This window comes from Pseudonaja textilis, chromosome 2 (assembly GCF_049901715.1).
Source record: "Pseudonaja textilis isolate UNSWEBS1 chromosome 2, rPseTex1.2, whole genome shotgun sequence".
NCBI classification, from domain to species: Eukaryota; Metazoa; Chordata; class Lepidosauria; order Squamata; family Elapidae; genus Pseudonaja; species Pseudonaja textilis.
The window spans coordinates 244717118-244738854 of NC_141991.1; the positions used below are offsets into that span (position 1 = coordinate 244717118).

General features: G+C 38.4%; 1 protein-coding gene across 1 annotated transcript in view; it reads right to left on the reverse strand.

Annotated features, from left to right (window-relative positions):
* Nucleotides 1-21737, reverse strand: part of DCC (DCC netrin 1 receptor) — a 1175771-nt gene that overhangs the window by 678375 nt on the left and 475659 nt on the right. Inside the window, exon 2 of the mRNA XM_087927493.1 lies at nucleotides 9833-10153. Within this exon, the coding sequence (XP_087783619.1) occupies nucleotides 9833-10153 (321 nt within the window). The remainder of the gene's footprint in view (nucleotides 1-9832; nucleotides 10154-21737) is intronic.

The following is a 21737-nucleotide window of genomic DNA, read 5'->3' on the forward strand; positions in this document are numbered from 1 at the left end:
CTTTGTTCAATTCAATGCTCTTTCCATTTCTTTTTTTCACCAGCATTAAAAGTTCCAAAATTTTGTTTTGCTGCGGATGTAAAAATCAATCCCCGTTTCTCTTCCCCACAAAAGAACTCAGTTTGCAAGACTGACACCTGATGCAAATCAGAGCAAAATGCCTTTCATCTCCAATCATTATCCCAGCAGGATCCCTTCTTCAATTATCCATCTCTTCATTATCTATGCATAGAATTGATGCATGAAGAAAAATGTGCTTTTCTCCCCCTTCCATCCCCCTGCCCACCCCATATGACCTCTGCTGACACCAGCAAGTTGAGCCAGAGAAACCTCCGTGGGCTGACCCAGGAATGCTTGATAGGAAGGAACCCAAATGATTTAATGTAATGTCTCTGTCTTTGGACTCACCAATTACAGAGAAATACCAATAATCAGCAGCCTGTTAAATTGGGACTTTTAATAAGATGTTAAAGTAGGAGGCAGCCTCTTAGTTTCTCTTCACTGCTCTCGTTTCTCAACAGCCAAGTGCAATTTTTACAAATGGTGATTGTTAAAGATCTGAAAGACTCTCAAAAAAGTCTTAGAAGGGGGAAAAGGTGATTTATAATCCAATGCAGTATTATGCATAAAACATCTTGGCTACTTTTAAAAAACATATATTTCCTTGTTTGTGTTTACTTTGTCTAAAAATCCAACTTTTAGTTAATTTTTAGTTAGGTCTAGTTTAGTTTAGTTTAATTGGAGCCTTGGTCTAATGGTTAAGGTGCCAAGCTAGAAAGCAGGAGTTCAAGTCCTACCTTAGGCATAAAAACCAACCAGGTGACTTTGGGCCAGTCAGTCTCTCTCAGCCCAACCCACGTCGCAGAGTTGTTGTTGTGGGAAAAGTAGGAAGAAGAAAGTGGATTGGATATGTTTGCCACCTTGAGCTACTTGTACAATTAATAAAGGTAGGATACAAATACAAACAAACAAATTAATTGATTAATTTACGTTCTATTTTAGATGCTGGTGGTTGCAACTAGATAGTCTTTCAGCCTTAACAGTTGTAAAAAGGAAGGAAATATTTGCTATTTCTTTTGTAGTTTATATTATTATTATTATTATTATTGTCATTGTTAAATAATAATAATAATAACAACAGCAGCAGCAACCTGGTCATCAAAACTATGTGATTATGGATGAAACACGTGACAGTGATTTCCATTTTCATTGGAGCATTTGGCACCATATATAAGAAGTATATCTAGAAATAACAGCTTCCTGGAATAACACCAGAGCAACTGCAAAAAAACGCTACTCGTCACATCATACATTTTAAGAAGGTACTTCGTTGATACCTAAGATGCTGGCAACAACTTGTATCAACCATTAGCACCAATCAATGGTATATGTGATTCATTTTTTAATGTTCACTTGATGGAGTTTCATGTTTAATGAATAAAGTATGATAATAATATTTGAAATGGTGTGCTGTAGTCCAGGGGTGTCATGAAGAGTCAGACATGACAATGACTGAAAGGCAACAGCCATGTGAGAAGGAAAGAGACGGTGAGAAATAGCCATCTCATGGATAGTTGAAAAGCACAATCAAAGGTGATTGCCTTGGGACAGAGGTATGAAACCCTGGTGTGTAATGCTGGTAGTCCTTCCCTTCATAGTTTAAATTCTTCAGCTTTTGTGCTTGAGTCATGCTGAGCTGTATATGCCAAGCTCAAGGTCTAAGGTGGAGGCTGCAAAGGTATTTTTTCAAGAGGCAACTGGACTTTCTTGTTTTGCTTCTCATCCATGAAGCTTCTTCAGCTTTGACTGGATGGTGGGGAATGGAAGGATTTCTACTCCTTGCAGACAGCTGGTCATCTGCATTCTTTCAGAGAGCCATTGAGGCTACTTGGAAGTTAACTGTGTCCTCAGGGTCACCCGAGTAGTGCAAATGGATGTCACCCCGAGGACATAGACAAACCTCCAAGTGGCCTCCATGACTCTCTTAAAGAATGCAAATGACCAACTCTCTCCAAAGAGCATAAATCCTTCAATTCCCCACCATCTAGTCAGAGCTGAAGAAGCTTCTTGGATGAGAAGCAAAACATCTTCAAAGAAAAACAAGGAAGTCCAGTTGCCTCTTGAAAAAGCACATTTGGGACAACTATGACCTGGATGTCTGAGAGTCTCCATAGATGTCTAAGGTGGATGAAAAATGTGGCTGGAGCAATAGAGTTCATTCTTTCAGACAGTGGCATAGAGATCTGTGACCTTCTACTTCTATCTAAGCAGTTTCATAAATATTTTTGCAAAAGGAAAAATAAATTTAAGGAGTTTTTTTAAAAAAACTTTTAGAGAACTTTTGCTATTCTTATCTTGTCCAGTTCAATTTTTCCATGGATGTCACATCTGAGAAACCTCCACGCTTATTTCAAATTTCATTTTGTATAAATTTTCACTGGCAATTCTGGGTGATTTTCCTCAGCTTTCAGAAACATTCACATACAGCCTCTGAAAGCGGTAATCTGATTGCTTCCATTCTGAACTATTTTATAAACAGCTAACGTCTCACAAATTAGATAAAATCAGGCTCATAGTCTTTATTGAGAGAAAATACGTTTGACTCAATAACTTCCTGCATTTTGTCATTCATAACTGTGAAATACATCAAACATACTTTGAAATTGTGTAGATGATGCTATTGCCTCTAAATGATACAATCTAGTATTAGATTGTAACAATTCAGGGACCAAATCCATCCATCCAGTGTATGAAATATTAAAGTGCATGTAATTTATTGTAATATTTTCACTAGAATGATAGTCTTTAAAGTAAAACTTTTGAGAACAAGTAAATGTATCAAAAGCAATTTAATATGTATTGCCAACTGTACACCGTTGATGGCAATAACATAGTAAAATGTGAACTAAAAAAAAGGCATTATATGTTTTGCAAATTATGGGAGGCAGCTCTGGCACATAACTCAGATTACAAATGTTTAGGGTATGAGTACTACTTCAGGAGAAGATGAAAAGATTGTAGAGAATAACAGATATTTACAGCAATTTATAATCATCTTTTTTAATAGACTGCAACATTTGGAGCAGTGCATATTTTTAAAGAAAGCTCTTTTTTAATTTTGTATATTGAATTTAGAATAAATATAAACCAAACCAATTTTTCCTCTTCCTTAAATATTAATATCTTTTTGCACCTCTTTGATTTGCAGTTTTTAATTTTATTGTACTGTATATTAAAAATTGCTAGCTGCTCTGAGAAATGTATTAAAGAACGGGCTATACATCATTCCACTAAATGAAAAATAAATAAATTATGTTATTCCAAAGAGGGATTTGATAATTATTTCTCCTCTATATAAAACTATTGTATTTAATACTTAACAAAAACAAAAAAAGATACTGGTTTATAGTTTTAACTTCATACAACTTTCTTTTTGGAACTTAATACATTTTAAAACTTATTTCTCCTTCCAACAAGAAACTCCCATTAATTATAGAAAAAAGCCCAATGGAAATTACACCGAGGAATAATGAATCAAATCGCATCCTTCAATCTCTCTCTTAATCTCTTGACATTTGTCAAATCCCATATACCAGAGGTGTTCAATCTTGGCAACTTTAAGACTTGTGGACTTAAAGACTTATGAACTTCAACTCCTAGAATTCTCCAACCAGCATGCAGGCTGGGGAATTCTGGAAGTTGAAGTCCACAAGTCTTAAATATTCAGAGGTGAAATGCTGCCGGTTCGGCCTGGTTCACCTGAACCGGTAGTAAAAAAAATGCTACTGGTTCAGACAAACCTGGATTTCCGACAATCAGCTGTACATGTGATTTAGATTAGCTAGAAAGCAGGAAATCATCAGATTTCTTGCTTTCTAGCTAATATAAATCATGTGGCACAGCTGACCCCCACCTCGCTGTTGTATTTACCTTGGAAGTCTTCAAAATGCTTCTTTTTTCAACATCCAGGAGGCTTCCCTGAGGCCCAGTAGGCCAAAAATTGGTTGGGGGGGGGGGTGCTGAGAAAAAAAAAAGACTTTTGACCCCCCAGTCACACAACCACATAGCCATGCCCACCCACCTGGCCATACTCACCTAGCCACGGCTACCTAGCCATGCCCCCAGAACAGGTAGTAAAAAAAACCGAATCCCACCACTCCCTGTATTGCACCGTCTTCCTCCAACCTTGATGCCCTCCCAGTCTGTGGTTTTCAAACCCCAGAATTCCTAACAGTACCAATACCTGCTGGGAAATTTTTGAACTCTATATATTCAGAAGAAAACCAAGTTGGGAGAGGGTGATTGTATGGAGAGCAGAGCATACCAAGTTGTTGCTATCTGTCTTCTATATTGTTGTGTAGGAAATGCTCAACAAAAAACTCCATAAATTTATGGGAGATTTGGGATGAAGAGATATTTGTTTAACCTTAGACAGAGCAAAGAGTTATTATATGTTGCAATGAAGGTTGGAAGTGACTTTTTAACATTTTTTTTCTTTATTATTGTTTTCTTTTCTTGGTTTTTTTTCTTTTTGCCTGCACTTTTTATTCTTTCTTTCCATTCTCATTTCTTTCTCTAAGTTTAGCCTGTATTAGTTTTTTTTTTTTAACTATTGTAATAAAAATTCTATTATATAGAGAAAGAGTGAGAAGATGAAAGGGAGAAGATTAAAAAAAAGTCCAAGACAAGGTTGAAAGACTGAAATTAATAGGGTGGAATTTAACAGACATAAATTTAAATTTAGTAGAACTCAACATGTAAACACTGCCTGTCAATCTGTTCTGTGTTGTTTGGTCAAATCTTTCACCTTGCTTATTATTGATTGTTGATTTTTTTAAAAAATCTTGTATTGATAGTTCTTCAGATTTGATCTGCTGTCGGATCGTGTTTAAATCAGATAAAAAACTCCATATAACAGATGGAAGATGATCAAACTTTGATGACTCCAATCTATTGGAGCCACATATTTCTATCTATTTGCAATAATAACACTAGGGTTTCCATTAGAGTTTTATACGTATAATTATCTTAATATTTCTAATGTACATGTACTATACATGAACATTCTGCCTTGAGCAGGGGTGTCAAACTCAGTTTCATTGAGGGCCACATCAGGGTGGTGTTTGACCTTGAGGGGGAAGACAGGGAGCATGGACAGGATTAGGCATGGCCAGCACGACATCATTCATAGGACACTTGTGGTGGCCAAGTGCTAAGGCAAAATTTCCCTGAGACTCTCCTCACTCTTATTATAATCTCCTTCCTTCCTTCCTTCCTTCCTTCCTTCCTTCCTTCCTTCGTTCCTTCCTTCCTTCCTTCCTTCCTTCCTTCCTTCCTTCTCTTCTTTTTCCTTCCTTCCTCATTCTTCTTTCTTCTTCCTTCTCCTCTCCTTATTTTTCCTTCCTTGCCCTTCTTGCATGCTCAAATGCAAAATGGGAGACATTTCTCCTTTTCTTTTGGTTTTAGTTTGTTTTGATAGCTCTCTGCCAGCTAAAACAGAGCTCAATGGGGCTGCATGCAACCCCCCTGTGACACATTTTTGCTGGCAGAGGCACCACAGGCTGGTCCTTTGCTGTTTCCACGCTGGCCCCACAGTCCAGATCAGTAGTGGGATTCAAAAAAATTTTACTGCCAGTTCTGTGGGTGTGGCTTGGTGGGCGTGGTTTGGTGGACATGGCAGGGGAAGGATACTGTAAATCTCCATTCCCATCCCGCTCCTGGAGGAAAGTTACTGCAAAATCCCCATTCCCTCCCCACCCTACTAATCTGCTTTCCAGCTCCGTTCTCCTGTGCAGGGCAACAAAAGAAGACCCAGCCAATCAGCTGAGACTCAGGAGGCGGAGAATAGATGAGGGCGGGGCCAGTCAGGGGTAGTATTTGCCAGTTCTCTGAACTACTCGAAATTTCTGCTACTGGTTCTCCTGAACTGGTCAGAACCTGCTGAATACCACCTCTGGCCCACGGGCTTTGAGTTTGACACCCTTGCATTATCTATCTATCTATCTATCTATCTATCTATCTATCTATCTATCTGGATACCCATACTTTGTAATGACACTATGTGATTGGGCTATGCAGGAGAAATCGAGTTCACAATATGTTGGCTCAGTGGAGGTCAGTGATTGAAACACATAAGGGAATATAGCTCCCACCACCTTAAGTCTGGAAGCAGTTCGACAGGTGGAAGGCATAGACATTTTGGTGAGGTACTGACATTTAGTACTGTAAGGAGCTCCAGACCACTCCCGAGAGAAGGAATGGTACATCTGCCAGTTTGAACTGAGATAACGGAATGTGAGAAAACTGGAAGTTCAGAGTTCTTTTCAGGTGGGAAGGTAGAGTAGAATGTCTAACTCTTTAGCATCAGTGCGTGTTAATAGAAGGCAACTGGCAGTTGGAACAGAGTTCTTTTCAAGTGGGGAGGCAGAGTAGAACTCCTTAGCATCAGAGCATGTTAATTACTGTATTAAGAAATAGTAATGATCTGATGGTCATTTCGAAAAATCCTTTCTTAGTGAGCACCTAGAAGCCAAGAGGAACATAGTACCAAATTTCAAGTTTGTAGGCTTTACGGTTTTGGAGATTTCACGATGAGTGAGTGGTTCTTGGCTTTTATATATATAAATTATCTTAATATTCATAATGTACATTTACTATACATAAGCATTCTGCCCAGGAATCTCAGTTTTTCTAACATTGCCAGTTATAAAACAGAAGGAGAAGATATATTTGCACACTGAACAGATAGGCTCCAATAATTGCAGGCTTTTGTAAAAATTCACCAACACATTATTTTTCTCCAGTGCTTCAGTATCTATCTATTTGGCTGTTCCATCTCATGATGGAAAGAAAATTGTCTATTGCTTATTGTGACTGCAGTACTAATACGGGTGCTTGATCACTTTTTAGACTCCTCTCGCCTATCATCCTGTTTCCACTTGTCCCCAGCTTGATGCATTTTTGACGCTGGCAGAAAAGACATAAAAGTAACACTTTTTATACACACACACACACACACAAAATGAACTGTCAAAACGAAGTTCTGAAACCAATCTAACCAAGTTCCATGAGCTATAAAGTTAGAAGAGGCAGAAAGTAGTAAGAAAAATGCATTTTACATTTTAGAAAAGTTTTTTTTTCCCCTGACTCTGAATTAATCCATAAACCAGTTAATTACTAGCTTCAAAGACTGCCTCTCATTTTTGAAGATCCTAAACGTGCATCTAACAGTGCAGAACAAGAAAGGGATGATTAGAGATATTCAAGACAAATAGCAATATCACAAATACATTAACGTCATGTCTAATTTTGCCAAAAAAAAACCCTAATATTTCAACAAAAGAAGAAAAAGATGTTTTTTAACATCCTTACATTTATTTAAAATTACATTTTTCCTCAAGGCAAGATTTCTTGAGGTTAATTACTCAGACAGCTATCAAAAGAATTAACATTTCTCTAAGTGCAACAGGCAAAGACTAAGACTTTTAAGATGCCTGTTATGAAGCTTTATTATAAAAACACAAGACGTGGTTGCTAGATGTGATCATAGGCACATCTTGTCTCTTGCTATTAAGAATGATCAGTAAGATATTTTCAGATAACCTACCAGCAAGCTATGAAAATAACAATTTCTCCATTTTTTTTTTGTCACCCATGAACTTTTGTTCTGATTCTACAGTACATCTTGGTATTTATTCTTAATTCGAGGTTACATTTGCATAAGATTTTGCAATAGGAGAGAATACTAAATTACAAACGAGTTATAAATTGTCAGATATAAAAAGCAGATCCTTAAGATTCCCCAGACAGAAAGCAAAACATATGTTCTATTATCTGAATAATGTATTTTGCTCCAAAGGATATATACCACCAAAATACACAAACCAGGTCACTCAAATCAGCCCATTATTTCAAACATCAGAAAAATCACCAACATTCCAAATCACTGCAGAAAAAATAATGACTACCAACCCACCTTCAATTGAGGACCTGTATACTGCATGAGTCAAAAAGAGGACTCTGAAAATATTTACATCCCAGACATAAACTGTTTCAACACCTTCCCTCAAAATGACACTATAGAGCACTGCACACCAGAACTACTAGACACAAGAACACTTTTTTCCTGAACACCATCACTCTGCTAAACAAATAATTCCCTCAACGCTGTCCAACTATTTACAAAGTCTGCACTACTATTACCGTTAATCTTCTCATCACTCCTTATCACCCATCCCCTCCCACTTGTATGACTGTAACTTTGTTGCTTGTATCCTTACGATTTATATTGACTGTTTTCTAGTATGATTGCTTATTGTACACTATGATTATCATTAAGTATCATACCTTATGAGATTATTTGCACCAAGACAAATTCCTTGTGTGTCCAACCACACTTGGCCAATAAAGAATTTATCCTATCCTACTCTATCCTACCCTACCCTACCCTACCCTACCCTACCCTACCCTACCCTACCCTACCCTACCCTACTCTACTCTACTCTACTCTACTCTACTCTACTCTACTCTATTCTATTCTAAATCACACAAAAGACAAGAAAGCACAGATTTCTTAAGAAAGCTGGAATCTGTTGATGATCTCTAGACCATACCATACCATCCCAGCAACCATGGATATTGAGACAATCCATCTCAATATCTACAAGAAAAATAAACTTTTGGGTATTTAAAACATCATCATTGACAAGATAAAAACACATCCAGATATCAGGGTTTGAGACATCTTATTTAGTCCAAATGACTATGTTTTGATAGCACTGCATGACAGGTCTATGACTGTCTTTAGATCCCCACTCAGTTTAAAATAGCTACTTACCCACTTTTAGGAATAACAACACAACCACACAAAGATGAGGACCAAAACTTGCCAGGTCTGCCTTCACATTTACAACTGCACACAACATCACCTACAATGTTATTACTTTCAGATTCTTGTCATCTGATGCATGCCATCATGTGCCAACAATTTGTCCCTCTAGATTCTACAAGGCACAAACTAGCCAGACTTTGTGCAAAATAATACATGGGTCCTAGTTGGACATCAGAACTGCCAACAGCAACAAGGCAATAGCACATTTCAGCCTATCAGGACCCTCCTTCAAAACATCAGGGGTAGAAGTTTGTCTACCACATTCGCAATCAGTTACAAAAATTGGCCACCAAATTCCAATCTATCAAAAAAAATAATAATAATCTAATCCATTCCAGCAGACTTGAGCAGGGAAAGTGGATTGTTTGTCCTTTCACTTTGCAAACTGATAGTAACACTGAGCCAGCAGCTCTCTTCTGAGTCTCAGTCTCAGCTATTTCTTAAAACCGCTTAACTTTCCACCATTTTCCTGTCAAGCCTTCTCTCATCTTTTAACTCCTGTAATAGCATACCTTCTCTCACAAGTGATCAAGTGAGCTGCTGTCCATGAAACCTTATAGCAGTAGCACTTCGACTTAAATACTACTTCATAGCGCTTGTCAGCAACTCTGGTTTACAAGGTCACTGTATTGCCCTCCCAACAATCTGGGTCCCTATTTTACCAACCTCAGAAGGCTGAGTCAACCTTGAGCCGGTCAGGATTGAACTCCAGGCTGTGGGCAGTTAGCCTACAATACTGCATTCTAATCACTGCACCACCACAGCTCCTCAATAAATGAGACTTATGTCTCAATAAAGTTGATCAGCTTGGAAAGTATTACAGATTCCACATATTCTAACTTTGCAAATGAAAGAAACCTTTTAAAAAAAATCCCTTCAGGCTTGTAATTCCATCTTCAAATAAGCCATAAAATATCTTCTCATTCCAACCTGGATCCTTACCTGCTACTGAAACTTTGGCTGTTCGACTGATGATAGCTCCAGTTCCTTCTAACGATGCTTCACATTGATAAAGGCCTTCATCGGGTTTATGATGTCTGGAATGGACAATATTTTGTATCAAAAGAGATCCATTGGAAAACTGCTGTCTTCTCTCGTCCACTGCCAAGTTTAAAAAGACGCCATCCTTCTTCCATTTGATTACAGGAAATCCTTGATCCGATTCTGCCATACAGTTCAACAAAACATTAGTTCCCCGTGTGGTGACGGCATCTGAAGGTTCAATCAGGAAGTGCAATGTTGTAAATCCCATAATCTGTGCACCTGTTGGGATGAACAGCCAAGAACAATGCAGTTAGTCATATGCCAGGAAAGCCTTCTTTCTGCAAGTTAAATATTCCCAAAATTGGAAACTTTCCTCAACTTTATCTTCAAATAAATAAGAATATAAGTACAAATACACACAAAGAAAGAGAGAGAGAGGTGGTATTCAGCAGGTTCTGACCAGTTCTGGAGAACCAGTAGTGGAAATTTTGAGTAGTTTGGAGAACCAGCAAATACCGCCTCTGACTGGAGATTTACAATATCTTTCCCCTGCCATGGCCACAGAACCAGTAATAAAAAAATTTGAATCCCACCACTGTGCGCACACACGCGCACACACACACACATATATACACAGGTTTTTTTGACCTGAGCTGGAACATTGATTAAATTTTGATTTTAATTTTAGGAAACATTCTGACTACAATTTAAGGTTACCAATTAAAATAATCACTGTCTGTTCTGAACCAAAATGAAACGAAAATTAGGAAACATACTGTGTCACATATGGTTGAAGCATCACACACAAATATTCAAGGTTTAGGGGTTTACATTGCAAGAAGATATGATTGTTTCCTCATTCCCTCCACCTGACATACACACACCCACTTATTCTATTTTAGATACATAAATAAATTCTAAACATACCTAAATTAAATTTGCCTTAAAGTTTGCTTGGGATATATATATATTGAAATATACAAATATACATACATATTTTCCTAATGTTCATTAAAGTAAAGAAGTATTTAATCAAGCATATATTTTCATCCTGCCATCTGCAGAAATCAAATAACGAGGAAAGATAGACTAATTTGCAATTTCAGAATTCAGCCAAACTCCCCAAGGCCTTTTAACTTTCCAAATCTCAACAGTATGTTGAAAAAAAAAAAGAAATAGTTAGCATCAAATGCATCTAAAGCAGATGCAGACAACAAATGGTCAAAATTGGGAGCATCCTATCAAATTCTGTATCTGTCAACAGTGGTGTCCCCCAAGGCAGCGTTCTAGGACCAACTCTCTTCATACTCTACATAAATGACCTCTGTGATCAAATCAAGAGCAACTGTGTTCTCTTCATTGATGATGTAAAGCTATTCAACACCACAGGAAATACTGCTATCATTCAAAAAGACCTTGACTATGTATCAGAATGGTCAAACAAATGGCAACTTCAAATCTTAACAAATAAATGCTCTGTCCTACATATTGATAAAAAAAAATCAGAAAATACAGGCTGAATAGTCAAGACCTTGTTGATAATCTAAACTCTGTCAACGATCTTGGAGTACTCATCTCAAATGACCTAAGTGCTAGACCCCACTGTAACTACATAGCCAAAAAGGTGTTAAGAGTTGTTAACCTAATCTTACGTAGCTTTTTCTCTGGTAATATTACACTACTAACTAGAGCATACAAAACATTTGCTAGACCAATACTTGAATACAGCTCATCAAGTCTGGAACCCTCATTACGTATCTGATATTAACACAGTTGAGAAAGTCCAGAAATATTTCACAAAAAGAGTTCTCCACTCCTCTACTCATTGCAGAATATCTTATGCCACCATACTCGAAATTCTAGACCTAGAAAACTAGAACTCTGCCACCTTCTGTCTGATCTAAGTATAGGATATAAAATCATACATTGCAATGTCCTACCTGTCAATGAATACTTCAACTTCAACCATAACAACACAAGAGCACACAATAGATACAAACTCGAGGTTAAGCGCACCAAACTTGATTGCAGGAAATACAACTTCAGCAACAGAGTGGTCAATGTCTGGAATACTCTACCTGACTCTGTGGTTTCTTCCCCAAACCCCAAAAACTTTAACCTTAGACTGTCTACTATTGACCTCATCCCTTTCCTAAGAGGTCTGTAGGGGGCATGCATAAGCACACCAACGTATCTACCATCCCTGTCCTATTGTTTCTTTTATATTGTTTTTATTTTTCTTATATGTACCCATGTATTCATAACTATGTTTTTACTTATACCTATTATCTTGTAACCAATTGACAAATAAAAAAATAAATAAATAAAATATACAAAAAATAAAATATCTTAAGATCTAATTCTCTTTAGAGGGCTCAGCTTGTGTTCCACTCTAAGTGTTTTATTATTCCTATCTTAGTCTTCCACAGAGGCCACACATAGGCCATACCTGTGTTTCTTTAGTACAACTTTTGAGCATATCTGCACAAGCTGGAATATTGTGTAAATTGAAATTTGGCTATCCGCTAGTTTTTAGCTTTCTTAAATATTCCAAATCCAATCCAATTCTCATCTTCAGATTACATCAAAACAAATCAAAAAATATACTTTAAAGTCAATGTTATCTTCCTTAAACACTAGTGGTTAGTGCTTTAACCACTACATCCAACAGACTCTCTAATGTGATATATCAACATCTAAAACATGAGGCTATATTTAGATCAATGGCAAAAGAAATAAATACTTAAAGAGTATATTTTGTACAACTTTTGACCATATCTGCACAAACTGGAATATAATGTAAATCCAAATTTAGCTACCTACTAGTTTTTAACTTCCTTGAATTTTCGAATCCAAACTCATCTTCAGATTACACCAAAACATATCAAAAAAGGTACTTCAAACATGTAATTTCTTTCTTTTTTTACATTTCTTATTTCAAAGTTTAACAGTTAAGAATTAATAGAAAGAGCATATATATACAGGAGACCTCAGACAAAAGGAGGCTGAGAAGTTCCAAATAATGTAATTTCCAATGGGCTTTTCAAACATGTTTCTTTCTTGAATGTTTCAGATTTTAATGAGACAGAAACAGAGGTGGTATTCAACAGGTTCTGACCAGTTCTGCAGAACCGGTAACGGAAATTTTGAGTAGTTTGAAGAACTGGCAAATACCCCCTCTGACTGGAGATTTTACAGTATCCTTCCCTGTCATGCCCACCAAGCCATACCCACAGAACCAGTAGTAAAAAAAAATTGAATCCCACCACTGGGATTTAGGGGAAAACCAGGGTAAATTAATTCCATTTACATATTCCACTCTATTTGCAGGAAAGTACAAGATGCTTGTTCCTTCATTTCCACTGCCCAGTCATTTTGTGGAAGATGTATTTTAAATGTATGCTTCCAAAGCATCCTAGCATAGATTGCTGAGATTTTTAAGAATAGCGTTGCAATTATGTGATCTCAAATGGCTTCAATTATCAGCCTGAAGCCCTTATTGGTGAAATCCAATTTCCAAGTATTGAAGCACTAAGAAAAACATCTTTCAACCAAATTCCAGAGACATCTTTTCATAACAAGATGTAAGATTCTTAAAGGATTTAACGTCTTTCCCACCACTCTTCTTCCCAGATAAGCCGTCTACTATCTTACCAAAAGAAAACAAATTCCTTATTTTGAAACAGTGGCACTTTATTGCTTTCAGTATATCAAGTACATAAAGTCACGGGAGTTAAACAAAGATTAACTCTCTTTTGATGCAATTACCCCTGCCAGCTTCTGCAATTTCAGTTATTCATATGCAGTCAAAAGCTACAGTTATCTGAAAATTGCTTTGGTATATGATGCTTAACAGCTTGAATAACTACTGAACATTTTTTTAGAATATGAAAGGAATGTAAACCTTCTTTGAAATATACTACCACTTCAAAGTAGTTCATGCATGAAAAAAACAAGTGGGAGGTGTCACTTGGTTATATACAACAAGAATAATATGAAATCTGTCGTACAGATTGTTCTGAACAATCCTTGTAGTTCTTGTAAAGTGTTATCAAATTACAACAGCCATTATAAGTTGAAGTCAAGTTTCTACAATGGAGATAAGATGACTACTGTATAATTCTTAGAAGCAACAAATAACAAGAATAATATGAAATCTGTCCTACAGGTTGTTGTGAGCAATCCTTGTAGTTCTTGTAAAGTGTTATTAAATTACAACAGCCATTATAAGTTGAAGTCAAGAATCAACAACAGAGACAAGATGATTAGTGTATAATTCTTCGATGCCACAAATAACAAGAATGGTATGAATTCTGTCCTGCAGGTTGTTGAGAGCACAACCAAGAAATTCTTGTAGTTTGTCTTATAAAGTCTTATCAAATTACAATAATCATTGTAAGCTGAAGTCAAGAATCAACAATGGAGACAAGATGATTACTACAGAAGCAACAAATAACCCAACAAGAATGATATGAATTCTGTCCTACCAACTGTTGAAAGCATGACCAAGAAATCCTTGCAATTTGTCTTATTACAGCTTATCAATTTATTACAATTATAAGTTGAAGTCAAGAATCAACATTGGAGAAAAGATGACTACTGTGTAATTCTTAGATGCAACAAATAATTAACCTTAAAAACCAATTGGTTTGAGATATTATGTGGGTATGATCTTGGAAAACAGAAGGAAAAGTCAGGGAAAGGGTCAGATAAAGGCAGTTTAGTCTGCAAAAGGAATGGGAGAGTAGCAAGCATCTCAACTACTGTATAAATTCAATGGGAAAGAAACGTATTTTTAGACTTGTAAGATTCTGGTAATGTAACTTTACAGTAAATTAGAATTATTTCATCTTGCTATGCTCCCTGTTTGAACTAATGTAAGGCTGATACTAACCAAAATGTACACTATGTTTTTTATTATTATTATTACAGCAAACTTTTACATAATTATTCTCTTTCAGGGTTTTTTATTTTGTTTTGTTTTTGTTTCTGTTTTTCATTTTTGCTCTAAAGTCTTCACAGTGTGGATTGTTCAAACATTTTCTGAAATAGCCATAGATCGAAGAAAGACTCAATTAATTAGAACACCGCTTTAGAACTGTCTTAGGAAACACATCACTAATATGACTTGGTCTAAGAAGATTTGCTATGTTTCTCAAGTGAGCTCTTCTATTAATTTATGAGTATCAGCAGTTTGACGGAACAATGTTTTGAATATAGTATATTCCCTCAATTACATAAAATTGAGGCGCACCCTTAAAGAGCATCTTGAATGTTCCATAGCCTTTCAAGTACTACTACCTAAACCTTCATAATGAGGTCAAAATTCTGTCTTCTGTTTCTTCCAGATTTCATTATCTACTAGACACAAATATAATCTGTACAATTTCTTTCACTACAGATTTCACACTCACCCATTTTACCCTTTTAATGAAACAAGTCTGTATGTATCAGAAATTTGCAGCCAATTCTGTCATATATTAACTTCTTTAAGTCAGAAAACAAGAGTATTGAAAAACTGGGGATTTTTTTTTTTGCCTGAGTGTGGAATAGAACATGAATAGACCTACCCAGGGGTGGGATACGGCAGGGTTAACTATTGGTTCAGGATTTACCAGCTTCCCTGCAGGCTGCGAGCCGCATGCCTGTAAATCATCATCAGCATGCTGTGTGCAAGAGACGCAGCCTGTGAAACAGCCCTCTTTTCCTACTTTTTTAACTGCAGCTGTTCCTTGTTTGGCAGCTGAAGTTGAAATAATCAGGAAATAAAGATCGGGTAAGAGCCCGGGTGGATGGGTGGGCAAAAACATCAGCAGACATAGAACCGGTTCTATGTCTGCTGCTCTTCAGAGCTACCGTTTCTACAGAGGTGGACAGAACTGGTAGAAACCCACCCCTGGACCTACCCCACTTAAGTTGTCTGGGTGACTGATAAAACAATAGCTACAAGAGATGGGAAATTCTAATCCTTTGCTGGCATATAGTCCTGATGTTGTTGCCAAATATGGTAGACTACACCATACCTTTCCAAACCTCCACAGGGGTGGGCTTCAAATATTTTAGCAAAGGGTTCTCTGCCTGTTTGCTGGGTGGGTGTGGCCATGGTGGGTGTGGCCTAGTCAGTTTCCTGCACCATGGTGAGGAGATGTTTTTGCCCTCCCCAGGCTCTGGAGGCTTTCCTCGAGCCTCCGGGAGGCCAAAAATGGCTTCCCTGGGCTCAGGGGGCTCTCTGGAAGCTGGAAACAGGCCCATTTCTAGCCTTCCCAAACTTCTGGGAGGCCTGTTTTTCGCCCTCCACGAGCCTCTGGGTATGTCCTACACTTAACTGCATTCAAAATGGATTGCATGGGGACTCCTGGGAGGGGAGGGGCAGGGTGGGTGGGGACAGCCAGGAGTGGGCTTTGGGGGGGGTCTCCAAACTGCATAGAATCTTAGCTAGGGGTTCTCCCGAACTCCTGCAAACCCCCAGCAACCCCACCCCTGAACTTTCGTAAGATTTCCTTGACTTCAGACTTCCTTCTCTTCTCCTAAAATACCCTTTGATAGTTGAACTTAAAGCAGCAGCAACATCTGATGCTGCACCTCTTGTGATATGGACATTTATTTTACACTAGCCTCAAGGTTTACAATATGGCAAAAGGAGGGAACCACATTTATCTGATAGGTTTTTGCCTCACCTGAAATAAGTGCATATGAATAGAAATATTTCGTGTTTTCTGAGAAAATAAAAGGAAGTGGAGAAAATTGTCAATGATTACAGATATCAGAGCTGTCAAATATCGGTAATAGAGTTATCAAAGTCTGGAATATGTTACCCGGTTGTCTTAGCTACCAACTTTCACAGTTTTAATTCTATCTTAACTTCTGTGGACCTCGCCTCATATTTAAGAGGTTCCTAATAGAGGGGGTGGCTCAGTGACTAGCAACACTGTTCTTGTCAATCAGAAAGTTTGGCAGTTCAGCGGTTCAAATCCTTAGCACCGTGTAACAGAGTGAGCTCCCATTACTTGTCCCAGCTTCTGCCAACCTAGCAGTTCGAAAGCATGTAAAAAATGCAAGTGGAAAAATAGGGGCCACTTTGGTGGGAAGGTGTAATAGCATTCCATGTGCCTTCAGGCATTTAGTCATGCCAGCCACATGACCATGGAGACATCTTCGGAGAGCATTGGCTCTTCGGCTTTGTAACGGAGATGAGCAGCGCCCCCTAGAGCCAGAAACAACCACCACGTATGTGCAAGGAGAACCTTTACCTTTAAGGGGTGCGTGTAAGTGCACTAGCGTGTCTATTGTCCCCATCATATTTTAACTTGTTTATTCATCAAAGGAATGAAGGAATTTATTCATCAAAGGAAAGTTACAAGTTTGAATGAGAAAAATGAGAAAAATTTAAAATATGGTGGGGACAATAGACACACTAGTGCACTTACACACACCCCTTAAAGGTAAAGGTAAAAGTTCCCCTCGCACATACGTGGTGGTTGTTTCTGGCCCTAGGGGGCGCTGCTCATTTCCATTACAAAGCCGAAGAGCCACTGCTGTCCGAAGACGTCTCCATGGTCATTTGGCCAGCATGACTGTTGAAAAAGTTGAAAAAAATACAATGCTGAGTCCTTTAGAAGATCAGTCATTGCTGGAGAGGAGGAACTTAACTTCAAAATCTAAATGTAACTTCTCATTTTTTTTCTGTCCTTCTCCTTTCCTCTCACTCTTCCTGTTATATTTCCATTCCTATCTCTTTCTTTATTCTTTCTGCCGCAACTTCCTGTGGTAATATATCCATCATATTCTGCAAGTTCTTGTACAGCTTTGTAAGATCTGGGGGTATCACAAACGCTCCTCATGAGGGCAGTAGTGTCTTTATGATGAGAGTTTGATCCTGTTATCTGCAAAGCTCAGAGGACAGGAATGTGTGTGGGAGTTCACAGTACCTATCCGAGCCATTCCCATGGGACCTTTGGTGCCCTGCTTTCTCACGGGAAATTTATCACCTTCGCCAAGGCCTAGCTAGATAATGTTGCTGAGCTAATGTTGAAGTCATTGTTTTGATTTTGTATTTGCATTTTCTTAATAAATACTGCTACCGGGGCTCTCGGGGCTGGCAGTTGCTCAGACGTCTTCTCGCGTCTCCGTCATTTTTCAATTGCCAGTCCACCACAAGTGGTGACCCGACGTGATAGTTTGGAAGGCTATACGTTTTGGCGTGTTAGCTTGAAAGCTATACGTTTCCCGCATCCTATACTCATCGTCGCGGACGTCGACTGGGCCCTCATCTTCTTCGCTGGACGGAGACAGATTCTTTTCGTGAGTATGGGGGAAGGTCTCTCGAAAGCTCAGACAAAGCACCTTAGAGAAATGAGAGAGATCGCTGGGAATAGTTTTAAGTTTGGAGTTCATAGTAGAGGACATGAAGTAGGAAAGAAAGAAATTGAGGATTTATTACAGTATGTTTGGAAACATATTCCGTGTTATCCAGAGGAGGTAGTATTAAAGTAGAGCGCTGGAGAAAGATAGGGAAATTTTTGCACGAGGAGCCTCGTGCCCTTCTTCAATTTTGTTAACCTGGAGGGTGGTTATGGATGCATTAGCTACGCATGAACAACCGCTCCTATCACCCCCGAAGAAGGTTTGCCGCCTTACAATGCGGTGCGTATATTGCCACCGACAGCACCTCCAGATAAATCCAGAGGGCTGTCAGGCACTGAAAATACTTTGTCAGAAGAGAAGAGTTTGCCTTTAAGAGTTCAAGTAGATGCAGTTACTGCAGCTATTCAAGAAGCAACAAATAGAGGGGAATTATCAGGAGATGATTTGGTAGATTTTGGAGTGGAGATTCAACTTAATCCAGTAGAAATTGGTGTAGATGCTGCTTTAAATCCACAGAGAATATGGAAGCCTCTGCCTCTTAAGATTTTAAAGGAAGTTAAGCAAGCAGCAAAAAGAGTATGGTGTTAGATCGCCATACACTCAGGCATTGTTAGAAGCAGTTGGCTATGGAAATAAAATGATTCCAGCTGACTGGAGAGCTCTATTTAATATGATTCTAACTCCAGCTCAATATTTGGTGTTAGATCAGAAATGGAGACAGCTGGCAGTTCAAAGGGGAACAGCAAATGTTACTCCAGATCAGCTTTATGGATCTGGTAATTTTACAACAGTGGAATTACAGCGAGATGGAATGCCTGAGGAGGGGTTCATTCTTCTCCCACAGTTAATTTTTCAAGCCGTACGGACTCTCCCTGACGGCGAAGGTGGTGAGAAGACCTTTACTAACATCAAACAAGGAAACAATGAACCCTATGAAAATTTCATTAGCAGATTGAAAGTGGCTATTGAAAGGCAAATTGACAATCAATTTGCCCGGAATGAATTGCTTTTGAAGTTAGCAGTAGATCAGGCTAACGCAGATTGCCAAAAGGTGGGGAGTCAGACTTTTAACATGGAGACTTTAGTTCTGGCTCTCCAGGCAGGAAATGCTAAAAAAGAAACTTTTTTTAATTGTGGGAAGCCTGGACATTTTAAAGCGCAATGTCGGGCTCCTGGGGGGGGTCAAAGTCAGCAAAATGAGAGATCAATGGGACAGGGTGTGACCTAAATCAGTAAATCAGCCTATATCAGATGCTCCTACAGTTTTTACTGATGGAGGAAAAAATTTTTTTTTGTGTGCTTGTGTTTGGAAAGATAAATCTGGAATTTGGCATACAAAAGTGACATCAGAGCAGAAGTCTGCCCAGCAGGCAGAACTTGCTGCTGTAGTTTTGGCTTTTCAAAATTTTCAAAATCAGGATTTTAATCTAATAGTGGATTCTTTGTATGTATATAATTTGTTACCCTTTGTAGCAGGTTCTTATTTGTCTCCTGGAATATCACCTAATATTCTACGTTTGCTTTTGTTGTTGCAAGAATGTTTGGAGCAGCGTATGAATGTGTGTTTTATTGCTCATATCCGTAGTCATAGTAATTTACCTGGAATTTTATCACAAGGCAATGCCAAAGCTGACAGTGCTGTAACTTCAGTTCTCACTGTCCAGCCATGGGACAGCCATAGTTATTTTCATCAAAATGCTAAAGCGTTGGCACATCAATTCAAGCTTACTGCTGCAGAAGCTGCTGCCATAATTCAACAATGTCCAACTTGTTCAAAGCAAGGCACAGCTATTCCTATGGGAGTCAACCCCAGGGGGTTGAAACCTTCAATGATTTGGCAAATGGATGTTACTCAGTATCCATCATTTGCACCTTGGAAGTATATACATGTGACTGTGGATACTTATTCAGGATTTCTAATGGCTACTCCTCAAAGAGGTGAAGCGGTTAAACATGTCATCAATCATTGCATTAAGACATTTTCAGTCGCTGGTACGCCTCAAACTTTAAAAACAGACAATGGTGCGGCTTATCGGAGCACAGTCTTTGATCAGTTTTGCAAACAGTGGTCCGTGGAACATAAATTTGGAATTCCATACAATTCCACAGGACAAGCTATTGTGGAGCGTTATAATGGCACGCTCAAGAACATGTTAGCTAAATTAAATAAAAAAGGAGGAAGCTCCTGGGGCTTCCGGCAATTCAAGATCATTTAAATCTTGCTTTGTATACTTTAAATTTTTAAATTTGTCTGGTAACCCCCTGCGCGCGCCAGCAGGCATTTTTCTTCCCCTTCTACAGATGCAGTGAGGCCTCGAGTGTTGGTGCGATTCCTTCCGGATCCGGCATGGGTTCCCGCTGAGCTGATTACGTGGGGACGTGGTTATGCAGCAGTAGAACATCTTGGTCAAATTCGTTGGGTTCCTGGTCGATGTATCCGGCCTGATCATTCAAGCGCCTTCGCAGGTGCCAGTGAGGAGGTTTCTGATTCTCAGGATTCCGTTCCTGTGGTTCCTGATTCCGTTCCTGAGGTTCCTGATTCTCAGGATGGTGTTTCCGTGGTTCCTGATTCTCTTGATGCCGGCAGTCCAGGCGTGGCGCTGTGAAAGCTGGGAAAAGATGACTGCTTATCTGAGATTATCAACTTGTATGCAGCAGGTTCCTTTGGGGAATCGGACTAAATTAATCTGCAAACAGCGGCATCTTTTGATTTTTCCAGCATATTGGTCCTGGCATAAGGGTCAAGACATTCTTTACTCGGGACCTGATAAGGATATTATATCTTCAGCCTGTGCTACAACTCTGATTCTTTTAATGTTTCTGTTTCAGACTATGGACAATATTGGTGTCAATTGGAGTTGCCTAAGTTACTTTACACAACTTCTTTTTCCATTCGTCTTATGCCTCCACGGACTCTAATGCGGAGGCGGAGAGCTGCCATTATCTCAGAAACTAGAGACCTTGGTGATAATTTAAGGAAGGAAAATTCCTACATCAAGGACGTTTGGATTGCAGCAAAGAGTTTAAATGTAACTAATTGTTAGCTTTGTATGCATGTACCCACCTTTTGGAATAGCTATGAACTATAGAGATATTCATATTTTAAATAATTTTACTGTTGCTATGTTTTATGATACTGTTGAGAATATTAAGATGTTAAATGAAGAAGTGTCTGAAATTCGCCAAGTTACTTTATGCTTTAGATATAATGTTAGGAGTTTGTGCTTTAATTCATTTACATTGTTGTGTTTTTTATACATAATTATGAGCCTAACATTACAAGAACTGTTCATGATATGGAAGACCGCATAGCTAACACGAAGCAGGGAAAGATGGCTTCAATAAGTCACTTTGGGCTTTGCTATGGGATTGGCTTCCTGACAGCTCATGGTTACATTTATTGTTTCAATTAGTTGTAATAATTGTTATTACACTTATTATGTTATGTTGCTGTATTCAATGTATTCCTAATCTATTTCAAATGTGTGCCTCAGCCTTA